This window comes from Astyanax mexicanus, chromosome 12 (genome assembly GCF_023375975.1).
Source record: "Astyanax mexicanus isolate ESR-SI-001 chromosome 12, AstMex3_surface, whole genome shotgun sequence".
Classification (NCBI taxonomy): Eukaryota; Metazoa; Chordata; class Actinopteri; order Characiformes; family Acestrorhamphidae; genus Astyanax; species Astyanax mexicanus.
In genome coordinates this window covers 21,629,843-21,645,993 of record NC_064419.1, presented here as the reverse complement: position 1 = coordinate 21,645,993, position 16,151 = coordinate 21,629,843, and the positions used below count along the sequence as shown (strand labels likewise).

General features: G+C 36.8%; 1 protein-coding gene across 3 annotated transcripts in view; it reads right to left on the bottom strand.

Annotated features, from left to right (window-relative positions):
• The window catches only part of pcsk5b (proprotein convertase subtilisin/kexin type 5b), a 97,448-nt gene that overhangs the window by 37,975 nt on the left and 43,322 nt on the right, over positions 1–16,151 (bottom strand). Inside the window, exons 21-23 of one of the 3 annotated variants that reach the window (XM_007260151.4) lie at positions 3,947–4,049; positions 3,675–3,811; positions 1,329–1,529 (exon numbers count right to left, since the gene is read on the bottom strand). In XM_007260151.4, the coding sequence (XP_007260213.4) occupies positions 1,329–1,529; positions 3,675–3,811; positions 3,947–4,049 (441 nt within the window). Of the gene's footprint in view, positions 1–1,328; positions 1,530–3,674; positions 3,812–3,946; positions 4,050–12,570; positions 14,966–16,151 lie in introns of those variants that run through there. The other 2 variants (XM_007260153.4, XM_007260152.4) reach the window with 2 other exon arrangements.

The following is a 16,151-nucleotide window of genomic DNA, read 5'->3' as shown; positions in this document are numbered from 1 at the left end:
AAGCTCCTCGTGGAGCTGGCTTGTAAAGCATGTCTACTCATTCATGTTAAATCAGAATTTTGTAGCTATTTTACCATAAAATAACATCTTTTAAATCATGTTGATGCTCCACTAACTGTAACAGAGAAAATGGTGTCTCTGGCATTCCCACTCCACTTCATAAGGTATCTCTACAGAACTGGGTAACTGGGTAAGTTATATTAGTGTATAAGGGGCAGTTCGCTGGTTTGTTATCTTGCAGTGTACACCTGCAGTGATAGTGCAAAGCATCTACTGCTCTAGTAGTAATAATGTGGTTTTACAATGATTTGTAACATTTTTCTAATTGTAAAAAGTAACGATGCAGCATATAAGAAATGTACTGGGAGTAAAAGTATCAAACAGGTTACAGTCCGATATATTCACCTCCGAATGGCAAAAGAGCTAGCGCGGTTAGCGGGTAATGCTAATGCTGCTCCAGCAGTGCTAACCGTGGTTAGGAACAGGCTACAGGCCAATAATACTTACATCTGAAAGAGCAAACAGCGGTAAGCAGCTAATGTTTATGCTACTCCAGCCCCGGTGCTAAAGAAACTAAGCTGAAACTCCTGTAAGTACAGCGTTGTACTTCAGTGGAGTAGCTTTACAGCTCCTTACAACCTGACTGGTAACATTTATACATAAGGCACACCGAATTAAAAGGCACACTGAATTTTTTTGGAAAATTTAAGGATTTTAAGTGCGCCTTATAGTGCGAAAAATACAGTAATAAATGTAAATAAAGTGTTTCCATACTGTAATAAAGTATACAGTATACAGTATACCACTGGCAGTTGTAGGGGTGGGGCAACAAGGACATTGGCCACAGCTGAAATCTGTCCTGTCACCCATAGGTACTTTGCCCGCAAGCAATTATTAGATTCTTGATGGTGCTAATAAGCCAGATAGAAATGTCCAGCATAATTAAAGCTTATATAGGGGAGATATTTTAAACTGACAGAATTTTTGTGAAAAACTGTATGCAGCATATGCTTACTTTTGATTCTTAAAAAATTGACTGCAGATTTTTTTTTGTGTAAACATTTTGACACAAATTGACTCAATAGATTTTACTGTGTAAGGTTTTTTAAATTAAAGTGTTTGAACACGTGTGACTGGTGACAAAAAAAAGCATTAATTAAAAACTATTTCTCATTATCTGGACCCTTTATGTATTTAGAAAATAGATAAACTAAAGAGACGAACGAGTACATTTTACTTAGTTTGGTCAAAATGTGTTTGGTTTAGGGCTGTTGTGAGGGGGAAAAAAAACATTTTCTGAAATAGGAACGGACGTTTCTGGAACTGACCCACTCCACATTCCAGTTTGATACAGGTCCCGTCTTTGTGGTAGTGGGAGGCAGCACAGTGGAGGCAGCGGCTGCCGCTGCTACACACCAGACAGTTTGGTGGACAGGGCTCGCAAACGTTCCCTGAGGAAGGGAAGTGTTTCTCTGGACAGCGGTCCCGACACTGCTTCTCAAACAGATAGCGCTCCACCCCAAATTTATCTGTGAAATAAGAACAACATAAACAGAAGTTAAGTAGTAGCCTGCTAAAAATTCTGTAATTTGAACATAGCTTGGTTATCTAGCTACTTTATCTTTCCAGTTTCTGTTACCCTTTTTGTTAGAACACATTCTAGTTAATATTCTTTACTTTTACTGCATTATATCTTTCATTTTCTAGTTTATAAACACCTACAGCTGCTATATATCATAGCAAGAATCTGTGAGAAAGTGGCAACATAGCTAGGATACTATCTAGCTAGCTGCTTATCTGACAAACTCTGGAGATTAGTTAGCTAAGGTAGCTAGCTAATAACTAACTAGCAAACTGTATGATAGCACTCATTTTTAACTCATCCCAAATATATCTGTAAAATGTTACATATAAATGAGAACAACAGAAAGAAACATCATTCAAACAGCAAAAAAATGAATTTAAGTAGCTAGTTAGCTAGTTAACCTAACTAATTATAACGCTAGCTTACTACCATTTCTGTTATTTGCACATAGCTAACTAGCTTATTAGCACTGTTGGTTAGCTAGTATATTTTTCCAGTTTTTGTAACTAGTACTTTTCATTTGAAGATCCTTTACTTTTACTGCATTATTACTTTAATGTTTAAGTTTATAAGACACTTTCAGGTGCTGTATTTCATAGCAAGAGTTAAAGAGTAGCTAAAGAGTAGCTAATATTAATAGAAAGTGACAACATAGCTACTTAGCTAAGCTAGCTAGCTACTAAGCTTATCTGCTAAACTCAGGAGATTAGCTGGCAAACTGCATGAAAGCACTCATGTTTAAATGGATAGCACGCCATCCCAATTGTATGTATTAAATGTTACACATAAATGAGAACAACAGAAAGAAACATCAGCATATAAAAAAAAACAAGTCGTTAGGTTGTTAGCTAACCTAGTTAGTTAGCTAAGTTAGCTAACTACAGTTTTGTTAATTTGCATATAACTACGTTTAGCACTGGTTATTTTATCTAGTACTTTTTATTAGAAGACATTTCAGTTAGGGTTTTTTTTTACTTTTCAAGCTTTTAAGATGCTTTCAGCTGCTGTATTTCATAGAGAGTCTCTGAAAGAAAAGGCTCGCTAACGTTAGAAAGTGGCAACATTCTACTTTTAGTTTAGCTAACCTGGCTGCAAAGCTTACCTGCTAAACTTGGGAGATTAGCTAGCTAACTAGATAATAGCACTCTGTTTAAATAGATATCACTCCACCATAAATGTATCAATTTTACAACAGAAAGAAACAACAGCCAAAATAATTCTAATTCAAGTAGCTAGTTACCTAACCTACATAGCTAACATAGATAACTAGTTACTATTTCTGGAATTTGTAGCCACATAGCTAACTAGCCATTCTAGCTAGGTTAGCTAGTTTATTTTTCCAGTTTCTGTAGTCAGTTTGTTAGAATGTTTTAGTTAATTTTCTTTACTTTCAGTCTTTAATTTTCAGGTTTGAAAAACATTAGCTGCTGTATTTTGCTGTTTTTAGCTGCTGTGTTTTAAAGAAAGAATGTCAACATACTTAGCTATCACTATCTAGATACATAGCTACTACTAAAATGGGAAGATTAGCTACCAAACTACATGGTGGACATTCTAATGTTAATTTTCCCTCTACTTTCTGCCTCTCAATCTCAATCTGATCTCAATCAACCCGGCTAACGGAGAACGTTATAAGAACGTTTAGCAACATTTTAAAAGGTTTTAGTTAAATTAACCAGCAATGTTACAAAAAATAATAATGTTCAGAAGGAATGTTCAGAAAAGGTGTAATGCTTTTCACATAATATTCCAAGATAGATGAATAGTAACATTATGGAAGTGGAAAAATAAAAAACAAAACATTGACCGAAGGGATAGAAGTTGCAGCAACATTACGAGAATGTTTAAAATGTTAAATAAAAACATTATATAAACATGTAATGTTAACTGAACCTTCAGAAAAATTAAAGAGTAGAATCAGAAAACATGGTTCTAATAAACCAAAAGTTGCTAGTTGGGACGTTGGGGCAGTGGAATGGTGTTCTTGGGTATGATTGAGCTCCATCTAGTATCTTGGGGATGAGCTGTATAAAAGTCCTAATGGCTGAAAACCCTCACTGCCATACTTTAGGTATGAATTAAAAATTACCTTTGTTGCAACTTTTGCATTTGTCAGGACCCTCATCACTACATTCATGGCATGTATGATGACAGCGGTGACACTGCCCATCTCTCTCATACTTCCCAGAATTACACTTCTGGACACAGTGTCCATCATCCATGGACCTGAGAAGAGACAGGTAAACTCTTGTAAAAATCTAACCATAAAGTGATATCCAAATTATTTCTTGTTATATCCAATCTAACCATTCCCTTAAAGAATCTGTCCCTACAAATCAGATACTAAAGGTGCTGGTGTACCTGGTAAACATGCAGCTGAGGCAGTTATTTTCACTGGGTCCACTGCATTTGAAGCAAGTAACATCACACAGATTGCACTCCCCATTTTCAGTAATATACTGACCTGATGGAAAAATAAAGGAAACCAATTCAGTTCCTAACATAATGGAAACAAGTAGAGGTATAAAAAACATAAATCTTTGGAATTAATACAGCTAGTAACAAATGTGTACAAAACTATATAAATGTTTTTTGTTTGTTTTGTTTTAGACTTTTACTAAAGTAGCGTACATTAATACAGGAAGATAATACCTTTCTCAACTTAAGTAGGTCTCGGCCATAACTCTCTCATACTATAAAAAATGGCAAGATCTTACCCAAAATTAAGTTGCTGTTGCTGTTTACAATCCAATTAACAACAATTAACAATAATACACACACATGATGAATATGCATCTGTAATAAAAAAAAATAATCTAAAAAACTGTCAGTAAATTTTAGTCAGTAAATTGAATATGAAATAAATTAAATAACACCACACATTTAACATGGAGAAAAAAAAGGTATTGTAATTAATATTTATATATAAATTGTTATTAAATATTTTAAATGGAATGTAAAATAATATTCTCACTTAACCTTAAAAAATCCATTAAAAGCTCACCAAAGTGATTCATCATTAGTATCATTAAGCACTGCCAAGTGTTAGATTAAGGCTCTAAATAATACTAGATTCCATTGAGGAGAGCTTTGGATGTGTTTCAGTCAACATAACGATTAACAACTACTTATTTCTGTATAACTGATGAAGAGACTTTTAATTGTAATATTCACTGCCTGTTTTGCATGGTATTGTAATATATATTATACATGTTATTGGGCTGATTTCAAATAATTTACTTGAGTACTATTCACTCACAAGTAAGCAAAGAGGTCAAATGAGGTTATGACAGAAAAGGCTTACCTTTGCTTTATCTGTTTGCATGTTTAAAGGTTTGACAAAGGGCCTTGAGAGAATGCCAAACTGATTTATGTTTCATATTCTAGATAGCGCAGTGCAGACACAATGCAGCCATTCCAGACACAAAGCAACATAGTTTCAGTTCATGCAAGCCCCACACCATAATTAAACTCCATTCAGTGCAGAACATGTCAGCGTTGACTTTGCTAATCAGAGATGTGTACACTATTTCTGAACTATTTTCTAGTCTACCATTATTAATTAAAGTACCACATTAGAAGTCTAGGATTAGCACTGTATAAATTTACCATGAGGTGCTATTCAGGGAGAGGGCCGGTGACACCTGTATTATATGTTAGGACAGAGAGGCAGACATATTTGGACAGAGGCAGAACACTGGTCAGTGTGCTCATGGCAAGTTGTCATAGATTTTCAATGTTAGCCAATGACTTCCCCCTTACTTCTGCTGGTCCCAGCTAGCATGTATTTGTCTTATGTGCAGGTTGTTTAGAGGGACGCATATAAAGGATTATCTTCCATGTACTTTCCAGGTGAACATTTAGTTTTTTTAAAACATACAATTTACTACACAGTCCATGCAGTCATATACAGAGATATGCCTAAAGTCATGGAATAGCAGTATGTAAACATTTATTATAAGGTGTTTTACTTTGGGATAGCCTGAAAACGGCCACACCTGTATTAGTTGTGAGGTGTTATCTTGCCAATGAGGTTAAACACTGGTCAGCATGCTCATGGCAAGGCAACTTCAAATATCAGAGTTGGAGTGAGACCTGATAGTGGGTGCCAAATGAAAGAGACATTCTATTTCTGAAGTTGTACAGGTATTTTAACATTCCTCGATCCACTGTGTAATGTGTATAGAGGGAATATATCATAGAAAATGGTCCACTGTGGATGGTATTGATTGTGACACATAGCATCTGGTGAGAAATGTCTGTGAAATCAGACAAATGACATCTACACTTAATGCAGAAGGTCCCACACATATATCCCTGCAGGTCAGTGCAACATTATTTAGCTTCTATGAGACATTAGTTAGAAACAATATTAGATCCATATACCATAGTTGCAGAGAATTTATTTGTATTATTGTTTTTTGTTTCAGTGGTGGTGAACAGAAACCATGGTTTTAAGGTACACTGCAACTACAGCCATTTATTTACTCTTTATCTAAAAGCAGCGGTAATATGAATCTGGACATGTCTTTTAAATTTAACATGCAATGTTATTGATGGTATTAACAATGAAAAAACATTGTAGACTTTTTTCCAATAACACTTGGCAAGTGTATCCACATATAGCTGGAAAAATGCATTTTAGGCCTAAGCTGATAAACTATTGTAAAAAAAAATGTCTAAAAATGTAATAACTTTGTTTACATCTTAACCTTTAAAATGCTTCCTAACATAATTAAAGCTATCAAAATGCAAAAGATACACATGCTAACCTCTGGTCACAAGCTAGGGGTGCATTCAGGGAGCAGCTGAGAGTCTTTCCCATAAAGAGAGTGGGAGGTCTATAGCAGACTGACCTTCCTCCTGACCCTCGGCTCACGGTCTGATACACCCTATTGAATTCAGACACCCCTAAATAGAACCCCCACAAATGACCCCACATGACCGCATCAGGCCCTATACGATCCTAATTAACCTGCCACTCATGCAGAGTGAGAAACTATTGGCCAAAGCCAATGTCAAATGTCATTCCCTGAACGTGGAGGGATTTTTTTCTAAAGAGGAATTCAACTTCTGAATAATTAATTCACTGAGATTTAAACAGAAGAATCCAAGGAGGGTTTGCTGTGAAATGGTGCAATGTGGAGAAACTTGCTGACTCTTTAAATGCTGATTTCTTTATAGCAGGGGTGATGGGAAACAGGGGTTGTTACTTCTACAATACGAATATAGCTCTTTCTTAAATATTTTTACCCAACATTAGTGGTGATAACATAGTGATCAATTTTGGACAAATGTGTTTTTTTTGGTCAATTTTGCGTGTACATATCTTGCATGCATCCTTCCACCATGGATGGATTTAATGATATGTTTCTATTTTATCAATAAAATTAATTAATTCTGGCCATTTGCCAATTGTGCAAAATTTTCCAAGTCATGTTTCCATCCTTAATTATGTTATGCAAAGAAACTTTTGATGACATAGCCTACTGTAATTATCCATCCTCGCTTGAACTCTGATAACTCACATTGCCTTGGAATGAGCTTGATGGCCAATATTGTGTGCTTGGAGTTTACTTGATTATCCTCTGCTTGTAAGGTAGGCTGGCTTTAAGATACTTTTAGCTTAAAACTGTTTTGGCAATCTTGTGCTTGTTGGGACTTGTTGATTTGGATAGCTGATTCAGGTGTGGTTTCTGGCTAGTTAAGGTGTGAATTAGAGGGTTGTGGCTAACAGCCTGCAGTTGTTGATAAATTAAGTGTGTTATCCGCTACAGACGTACACAAATTTAAATCAAACAGTAAAACTTAAGATTTGACAATGTGCTTCCAAATTCCTACTCTCATCTCCTGCAACACCCGTAGACACCGGCATCAGGGCAGAAACCGCAATCCTAGCAACCTGTTGTACCCACCTAGTTCACTAAGTTCTCAGGTGTTGGTGCATGGGGGACTCTGGAATTGCCATTCTGCAGTTCTGAAGGCTGACTTCATCACAGCCCTTGCCTCTGCTCAATCTCTGGACTTCCTGGCTCTGACTGAGACTTGGATCACTCCAGAGAACTCTGCAACTCCAGCTGCCCTGTCATCTGCTTTTGCCTTCTCCCACTCTCCACGGCCAACCGGCAGGGGTGGTGGAACTGGCCTGCTTCTGTCGCGTAAGTGGTCCTTTACTGTACTCTCTTTTCTGCATCTTGACATCTCTTCTTTTGAATTTCATGCTGTCACTATCTCTTTTCCTGTCAAACTCCATATCATTGTTCTCTATCGTCCTCCTGGCCCACTGGGCAACTTCATCGATGAACTGGACACTCTCCTGAGTGGGTTACCGGTTGAATCCACACTTATCCTCCTTGGTGACTTCAACCTCCCCTCAGAGAAACTACAGTCATCCTGTCTTCTTCCACTTCTGTCTTCTTTTTCTCTCTCCCTCAATCTGTCTGCTCCATCTCACAGAGCAGGAAACACTCTAGACCTTGTCTTTAGCAGACCTGCTCCAGCTCTGGATCTAACTGTGACTCCTCTAGATTTCTCTGACCATCACTTCCTATCCTTCACGCTCTCTCTTCCTGCTCTTCCTACAAACACAACCTCTTCAATTTCCACTACTCATCGCAATCTTCGTGCTATATCTCCCTCCTCTCTTGCCTCAATTATCTTGACCACTCTTCCGAATCCTGACTCCTTCTCTTCCCTCCCTCTGGAAACAGCTACCAACACCTTCCTCTCATATATCACCTCTTCCATCAACACTCTCTCTCCTCTTACTTCAAGGCCAGCAAAATCCTCTCCAGCCACCCCATGGCTGTCGGATGTTCTACGCAACAACCGTAGAGAGCTAAGGCTAGCCGAGAGAAAGTGGAAAAAATCTCAACAATACTCAGACCTTTGCTCTTACCAATCTCTCCTATCCCGATTTTCAACAGAGGTAACTGCTGCAAAAAACCTTCTGTTCATCCCAGGAACTACGAGCCTTCACAACAATCTCTCCATCTCTTTCGACAACTCACTGGTCACTCCATCGGCAGAAGCACGAAGCCTTGATGTAGTAATGGATGACCAGTTATCATCCTCGAGCCATATTGCAAATCTGACTCGGTCATGCAGATTTCTCCTGTACAACATCCGAAGAATTCGACCGTTTCTGTCTCAGGAAGCCACTCAGGTGCTTGTGCAGTCTCTTGTCATCTCAAGACTTGACTACTGCAACTCTCTACTGGCTGGTCTTCCACTGAGAGCCACCAAACCACTACAATTAATTCAGAATGCTGCAGCACGACTCGTCTTCAATCTTCCGAAGTTCAGTCATGTGACTCCTTTGCTGCGTTCCCTCCACTGGCTTCCTGTTGCCACCCGCATCCGATTCAAAAACCCTGACGCTGGCCTACAAGGCAAAAAACGGACCAGCTCCTTCATACTTGATGGCGATGGTCAAAGCCAGATCTGCACCAAGAGCTCTTAGAGCTTCCAGTACGGCTCGGCTTGAACCTCCATCACTCAAAACACACAGAAAACAGACATCCAGACTCTTCTCTGTGCTGGCACCAAGGTGGTGGAATGAACTTCCACTGGATGTCAGAACAGCAGAGTCACTCGCCGTCTTCAAACGTCGACTGAAGACACATCTTTTTAAAGAGTTCCTAAACTAAAAAAAAAAAAAAAAGGGTTCCTAGGGTTCTAAACATGATTAAGTTCTATGTATCTCTTGATCCTAGTCTACAAACTAGCGTTGGATATCTTAAGTAACTTTGAAGCACTGTTGTAAGTCGCTCTGGATAAGGGCGTCTGCTAAATACAGAAAATGTAATGTAAATATTGCGCCTCGCTCACAAGATAACACCTCACAACTTACGCAGGTAAGATATTTCCAAGTCATCCCCTGAGGTAATGTTTTAAAATAAATTGACATACTGCTCTCCCTTGACTTTTGGCATGTAAGTGTATAATGACTGCATGAACTGTGGAAAGAATGATATGTTTGGGAAATTTAACCGAATTTACATGTATTTATATCACCATTAAAGCATGTGAAAGGCATTCCAAGACAAAAAAAAAAACATAACTTTGTACCAAAGACAGTAAAAAATACACATAAAGGGGAAGCAATCACCTGGACGTTAACCAAGTATTTCTTCAACTGCATACCCCTGAGCAACACTGCAGAGATATAGTCCCTACTTGCTACAGATAAACAGATAAAATACAGTGAATAAGAGCCACTGAAGTTATGAGGAATAGATATGAGGGGAAAAATTGACCACGAGGAAAAAAACAATAGATGTTTGGAACGGTAAGCCACAGCTAAATTAGCTGGCGAAGATATTGAGGTTATGAAATTCAAACTGCAAATAAAAGTTATATAAATGTGCACTTGTTTTCCAACCCAAATACAAGGCCTCTGATATACTTCACAATAAGAACTAAAAGATGTCAACCTCAAAAACAGCATACTTCCTATCCACAGCGATTGCCCTATAGGACAACTGCAGATACTGAAATAGTCTTCGGGGGAATCTTGGCATTTAAACATTCAACCAGACTTTAACGTCCCACTTAAAAACACCAAGATGAATTTACCATGCAAAACCTACCTGACAATAATAGGAGAGGTGGGTTTTTAACGTGCAGGGGGACCACAACTATTCAAAGAATTTCCTTTTAGAAGGAAAAAGAGCTGCAGATCAAAACAAGCAGCTGTTGAAATACTCTGTCTCCTAAATTCATAGTCACTATTTAGAAGGCTGTGTGTTGTCCCGACACATAGGACTACTGATTTTCTTCGTCAAGCAGTGGATTGTTTCCCTCAAAACAAAGAAGCCCTTTTGAGAGGAAACAATACAAGAAGCAATGCATTCCAGCACAACAACCTGACTGAAGCAAATGAAACTCAGAACAAAGAACTATTTGATTTGAAGGATTATCAACCAAAACATTATTTCACACAAAAAATACATTTTACAAAACACTTTTGTAAAAACCTTTAAAACTTTCAAGACATATATTAGTATCATTTTGGTGTACCAATGCTGTCCCATCCAATTAATTAATATGCACAACAGTTAGGGCTAGACAGTAATTCAACATAAACAAACATGGCAATAGACAATAAGGGGGATATGATTTTTAAACACATTTCCAAAATTATAAAATATATGTTTCAGTGTCGGTGAGTGACTGATGTTTATTACAGGACATATTCTTCAGAAGTTTGTAGCAACAGAAAACTTGTGTGGGCTTTCCTGGCAGTTCTTCGGTGGCATTTATATTATTCATATTAATATCTACATTATCTTATATATACGTGTATCATAAGATCATATAAATGAGTAAAAAACTACTTTAAATAGTCAGTCAAGTCAAGTCATTATCAACCGCTTCATCCATTAAGGGTCGCGGGGGGTGCTGGAGCCTATCCCAGCCGGCATCGGGCAGAAGGCAGGATACACCCTGGACAGGCCGCCAATCCATCGCAGGGCAGACAGACACAGACACATTCACTCACACACTCACACCTAAGGGGCAATTTCAACCAAGTTCCAATTAGCCTGAACGTGCCGTCTTTGGCCTGTGGGAGGAAACCGGAGAACCCGGAGGAAACCCACGCAGACACGGGGAGAACGTGCAAACTCCACACAGAAAGACCCGGGTCGCCCCAGCCGGGAATCGAACCCAGGCCGTCTTGCTGTGAGGCGGAAGTGCCCGGAGGAAACCCACGCAGACACGGGGAGAACGTGCAAACTCCACACAGAAAGACCCGGGTCGCCCCAGCCGGGAATCAAACCCAGGCCGTCTTGCTGTGAGGTGGAAGTGCTACCCACTGCGCCACCGTGCCGCACTACTTTAAATAAACATTTATATAATCCTATATAACATTAGTTATTTAACGTTGCAATTTATGTTCATAACATATTCCTACGTCATGAATACATAATTAAAAAGAAATGGGAGGACAGAATCCAACCCACACAACAAAACTCATCCTCAACTTTAACCATTTATAAATCATTTTTTATAAATGAAATGTTTTTTCATCTCAAACCACAAGGCCTAAAAATTTAAATAAATGAATTATTTAGAACAAATCTTGTTTTATTCATGTCAATAATTGCATTATCTCATATATAAAGAGTATCAAAAGATCATATTAAAATTGAATGAAAAATAAATTTAAATGAACATCTAGTTAAGTAGATTATTTAGATGCTATTTTATATTATCATATATATATATATATATATATTGCAATATATATTGCAATATATATTCATATTGAATTATTGTGTGGTATTATCCTTTTGTGGTCAAATCTTTAGAACAAAGCATAAACGATCACGTCTTAATGTTCAGGGTTTGTAATGCAGATCAATCCTCATGCTTTAAATTTGTTTGGACTTTTGGAACAGTAACTGAATTTACATGCACTCAAATGTCATCATAATTGGATTACTGCAGTTTTTCGATTATTCATGAAGTAATTTTTGTAGATCAAAGTAAGTTATCTGACTGAGCTGGATTTTAGCTCAGTGATCGTATCTCTCAGTATTTCCATGTACACTCAACTCAGATTTTTCAGTCTGTGTATGCATGAAAACAGACCATGGAACAGGAAATAAGCAAGCAACATTTCAGAAAGCACTCACAAGCTTGTGAAAATACTTTTTAAGCAATGCCAAAAATGAAATATTTAAATAATTTTCATCTTATACATGATGTAGGTTCATACTGCGGTTTTATGCAATTTTTGAGATTATCGCCCTACTCTCGCAACTCCCATTCCCATCGCAATTTCCTCCCATTCTCTCATTACCCATGTTCATGTAAACATGTTGATAGGATTCCTGACACACTCTGATGTTCGGCAGTAATCAGATTATAAAATGCATGTAATGAATTTCACATTCAGTAATGAATTTAGTCTTGTTTTTGCAGTGGTTAAATTTTGGAAATAATTTAAATCAGAAAAGTAAAACAAAACAAAAAAAATAATCATTTGTACTCGCAGAAGAGTCTTGTTTTATTTTAAAATTCATTAATAAAAAGATCAGTAAACTGTTCTGTCCAGTTCTTTCTAGGAGACAAAACACTTTTTTTCAGGGCCCTAACTACAACAAATCCTCATCTATATTGTGGCAGTTGGCTAAAAACAAATTATAAAAAAAAAAATTAATTAAAAAAAACAGCTTTTTCTCCTGCCACATCAAATAAAACTGGGCTCAAAACATATGTTTAGGTTAAAAGTGATCAAAATTCATATATACATTTCTTTTTTAAAAAGTTGCCAGAACAGAATAAGTGTAAAACATTTATATAATCCTATATAACATTAGTTATATGTAACGTTGCAGTTTATGTTCATAACGTATTCCGACGTCATGAATACATAATTAAAATGAGGCGGGAGGACAGGATCCCACAACAAAACTCATCCTCAACTGTAACCATTTATAAATCATTTCTTATAAATGAAAGGTTATTTCATCTCAAACCACAAGGCCTAAAAATGAAAATAAATCAATTATTCATAAATAAAAGACATAAAAATATTCTTACTTTAAGCACAAGTGGATTGGTCAACAGTCAAAATACGTTTTATAGGGATACAGAACGCTAATCTGTTTTGCAGAAGTACCATTAGTAAACTTAAACATTTTCTCAGTATCATTATGCATCCATGACTTTCTTCCTGTGCTATTGTTCTATAGCAGGGAATGTGTATACAGTCATCCTGATTTAAAAAAAAAAGAAAAGAAAAAAGGAAGAAACAAATAACAAAACAAAACAAAAAAAAAATCTATGAATTCACAGATAAAGTGTTGGACCCTGTCACAGTGGATCCAGCATAATGTCTCCAGGGATTCAAAAGTGCATCCCTTAACATACCACAAACCCCATAATATCAGTAACATTCCCATAATAATATCAATAGCACCAGTTGTTTCTGAAATAAACATTGTTTCTTTTTTTTAAAGAGTAAATGAGAAATGATTATGAATTATACTCTGTAATAAACTACTTTTAAAAACGTGGTGTGAATAATGGACCATATTTCCATGGCAGTGTGAAGAATACTAACTTCAGATATACTATACTATAAGCATGGATGAAACCCAGACTTACTTAAAATGTAATTTTGAAAATAACTCAGTGGCGCGTGAACGGTCACAAGAAGGCGATGAAGGTTGAAATCACGGATGAAGGGATAAAGTTTGATTGAAGACTAAACAGACAGTGCAGTGCATAGCCCACACATAAAACCATTATAACGCTTCACTGGGTGTCATTAGGCCTTGCGTGGCAAGCCATTTCCACATTTAATCCTTTCTCTCAAACCATCCATCACAAAGAACTTGAACACACAGTGTCACTGCAATTTAGTATTGTCTGCTGCACAGTAGGTTTGAGAAACTATAGGTATCAGAGCATATGTGCATTGATCAGTTACTCTGAAGGCCTTTTATGTATAAAGAATGTTGATTCAATCTTTAAGACTTTCATAGTTTTATATTTAAAGTAGGATAATAGTTAAAGTTGCAAAAAAGGGGGAAAAACACTGTTTAGAAATTCACTTCTCATATAAATGACAGTGAGAGAACCCAAATAAAATATGACCTTCCTTATCAGCAAATACAATAAAGAGATGATCCATTAATAGTAAAATCTAGACCACTTGAAAACCCTGTTAATTATAAAAAACAAACAAACAATGGTCTTTTACTTTAGGTCTTCCCTTTGCTAAAAGTTGTAGCTGAAGCTGAAAGCAATACAGGCTTCAGAGTTGGTTTCAGATTTATTTATAAAACGCAGACAAACCGGGTGGTAGCCATACTTTAAAACTGAGGACAAAAACAAAGAGGTCACGTGTTCAGTGTGCCTCTCTGACTTTACCTCTGGACCCAAAACAGAACCAACAAACCCAAAATAATAAAAGTTACAAAAATTTGGCATCCATGCTTTGGTCACGAAATACTGACATATGATTTGTTGTTTATTTCTGATCCCAGTCTCAACACCCTGACAGTTTCTTCCAAAAAACAAAAAAGTGAAACAAAACAAAACAAAACAAAAAAACCCACATGCACTCACACGCACACGTACACAACTGTACACACTCACTCAAACACACATACAAACACAGGTAAAGGTAGGTTTGTTGTAGTTCTGGCACCAAGAAACCTCTTCTCAGCACTGTCCTGTATTAGAGGTTCTCGATTGGAAATATAAATTAGCGGAATGTGAGTGGCAGACGTGAGCCGGAATGATTCCTTCAGCCCTTTAGAGAACACGTTCTACAGCACAGCTGTTGCAGAACCTTCCTCTGGCATAGATTGTTCTTTTTCACCAGCACACAGAAACTTCCCTCAGCCCATGATTCTTCATTTGCTTTCCACAGAGCAGAAAGAGGAGAGGAGAAGGGGGAAAAAACGGCGCACGATTGGGCCGTAAAACAGGAAATGATGCAGGTGATCAGATGATCAGGTGATCAGATGATCAGGTGATCAGGTCAGGCAAAACAGGTTTTAAATCCAGTAGATTGGTCAAAGGAAGGAGGAGGTGGAGGTCCATTTGCAATTTGGAAGTTGAAAAAGGGATCATAGGGAGGAGAAGAAGAAAAAATATTTAGAAAGTGATCAGCGATCAGACTGCAACATTTATAAAGACAGCAATATTTACTAGTTCCTTTTACAGTAGCAACATGATTGTTGTTATTTTGTAAGTTATGCAATTAAGAAAAGTCAGATATACAATCCCAGGTAAGCTCTTTAAATCAATTACTAATCCTCAAAGTACACTTGGGTGACGGCTTAAAAGAAGGTCAGTGTAAATTATTACAAGCTGTTCACCACATGTACACTTGGAGTAGATTTGGAAATGAAAATATTTAAAGGGTTTCAATCCAAAATGCTTTAAAATGCTGTATTTTCATGACAGCTCTGGAAAAAAATAAAAGACCACTTAAAAATGATAAGTTTCTTTGATTTTACCAAACTGAAACAAAAGTTTTGTACATAAAGTTATTCAAAAGCAGCGTGCAAGACTGGTGGAGGAGAATATGCCAAGATGCACGATATTGATTTCTGAACTCTTAAAACTTTATAAATATAAACTTGTTTTCTTTGCATTATTTGAGATCTGAAACTCTACCTATTTTTTGTTATTTCAGCCATTTCTCATTTTCTGCAAATAAATGCTTTAAATGACAATATTTGATTTGGAATTTAGCAGAAATGTCTGTATTTTATAGAATAAAACAACAATGTTAACAATGTTAATTTTACTTAAACATATAGCTATAAATAACAAAATCAGAGAAACTGATTCAGAAACTGAAGGGGTCTCTTAATTTTTTTCCAGAGCTTTATATACTACATCTACAGTACCTGGATCTAGAAATGTAACTTATTTCTATAGAGTTGCAGTAAAATAAGTAATTTAGTGTAGTTAGGCCTGTGATAAGAATTTTTGGGGAATAATATGTCGTTCTAAAATTTTTTTCGATGAGCAATATTATTGTCATTTTAAGACCATCTAAATGGTAATAGAGTCACATAACAAAGCAAGTATACAC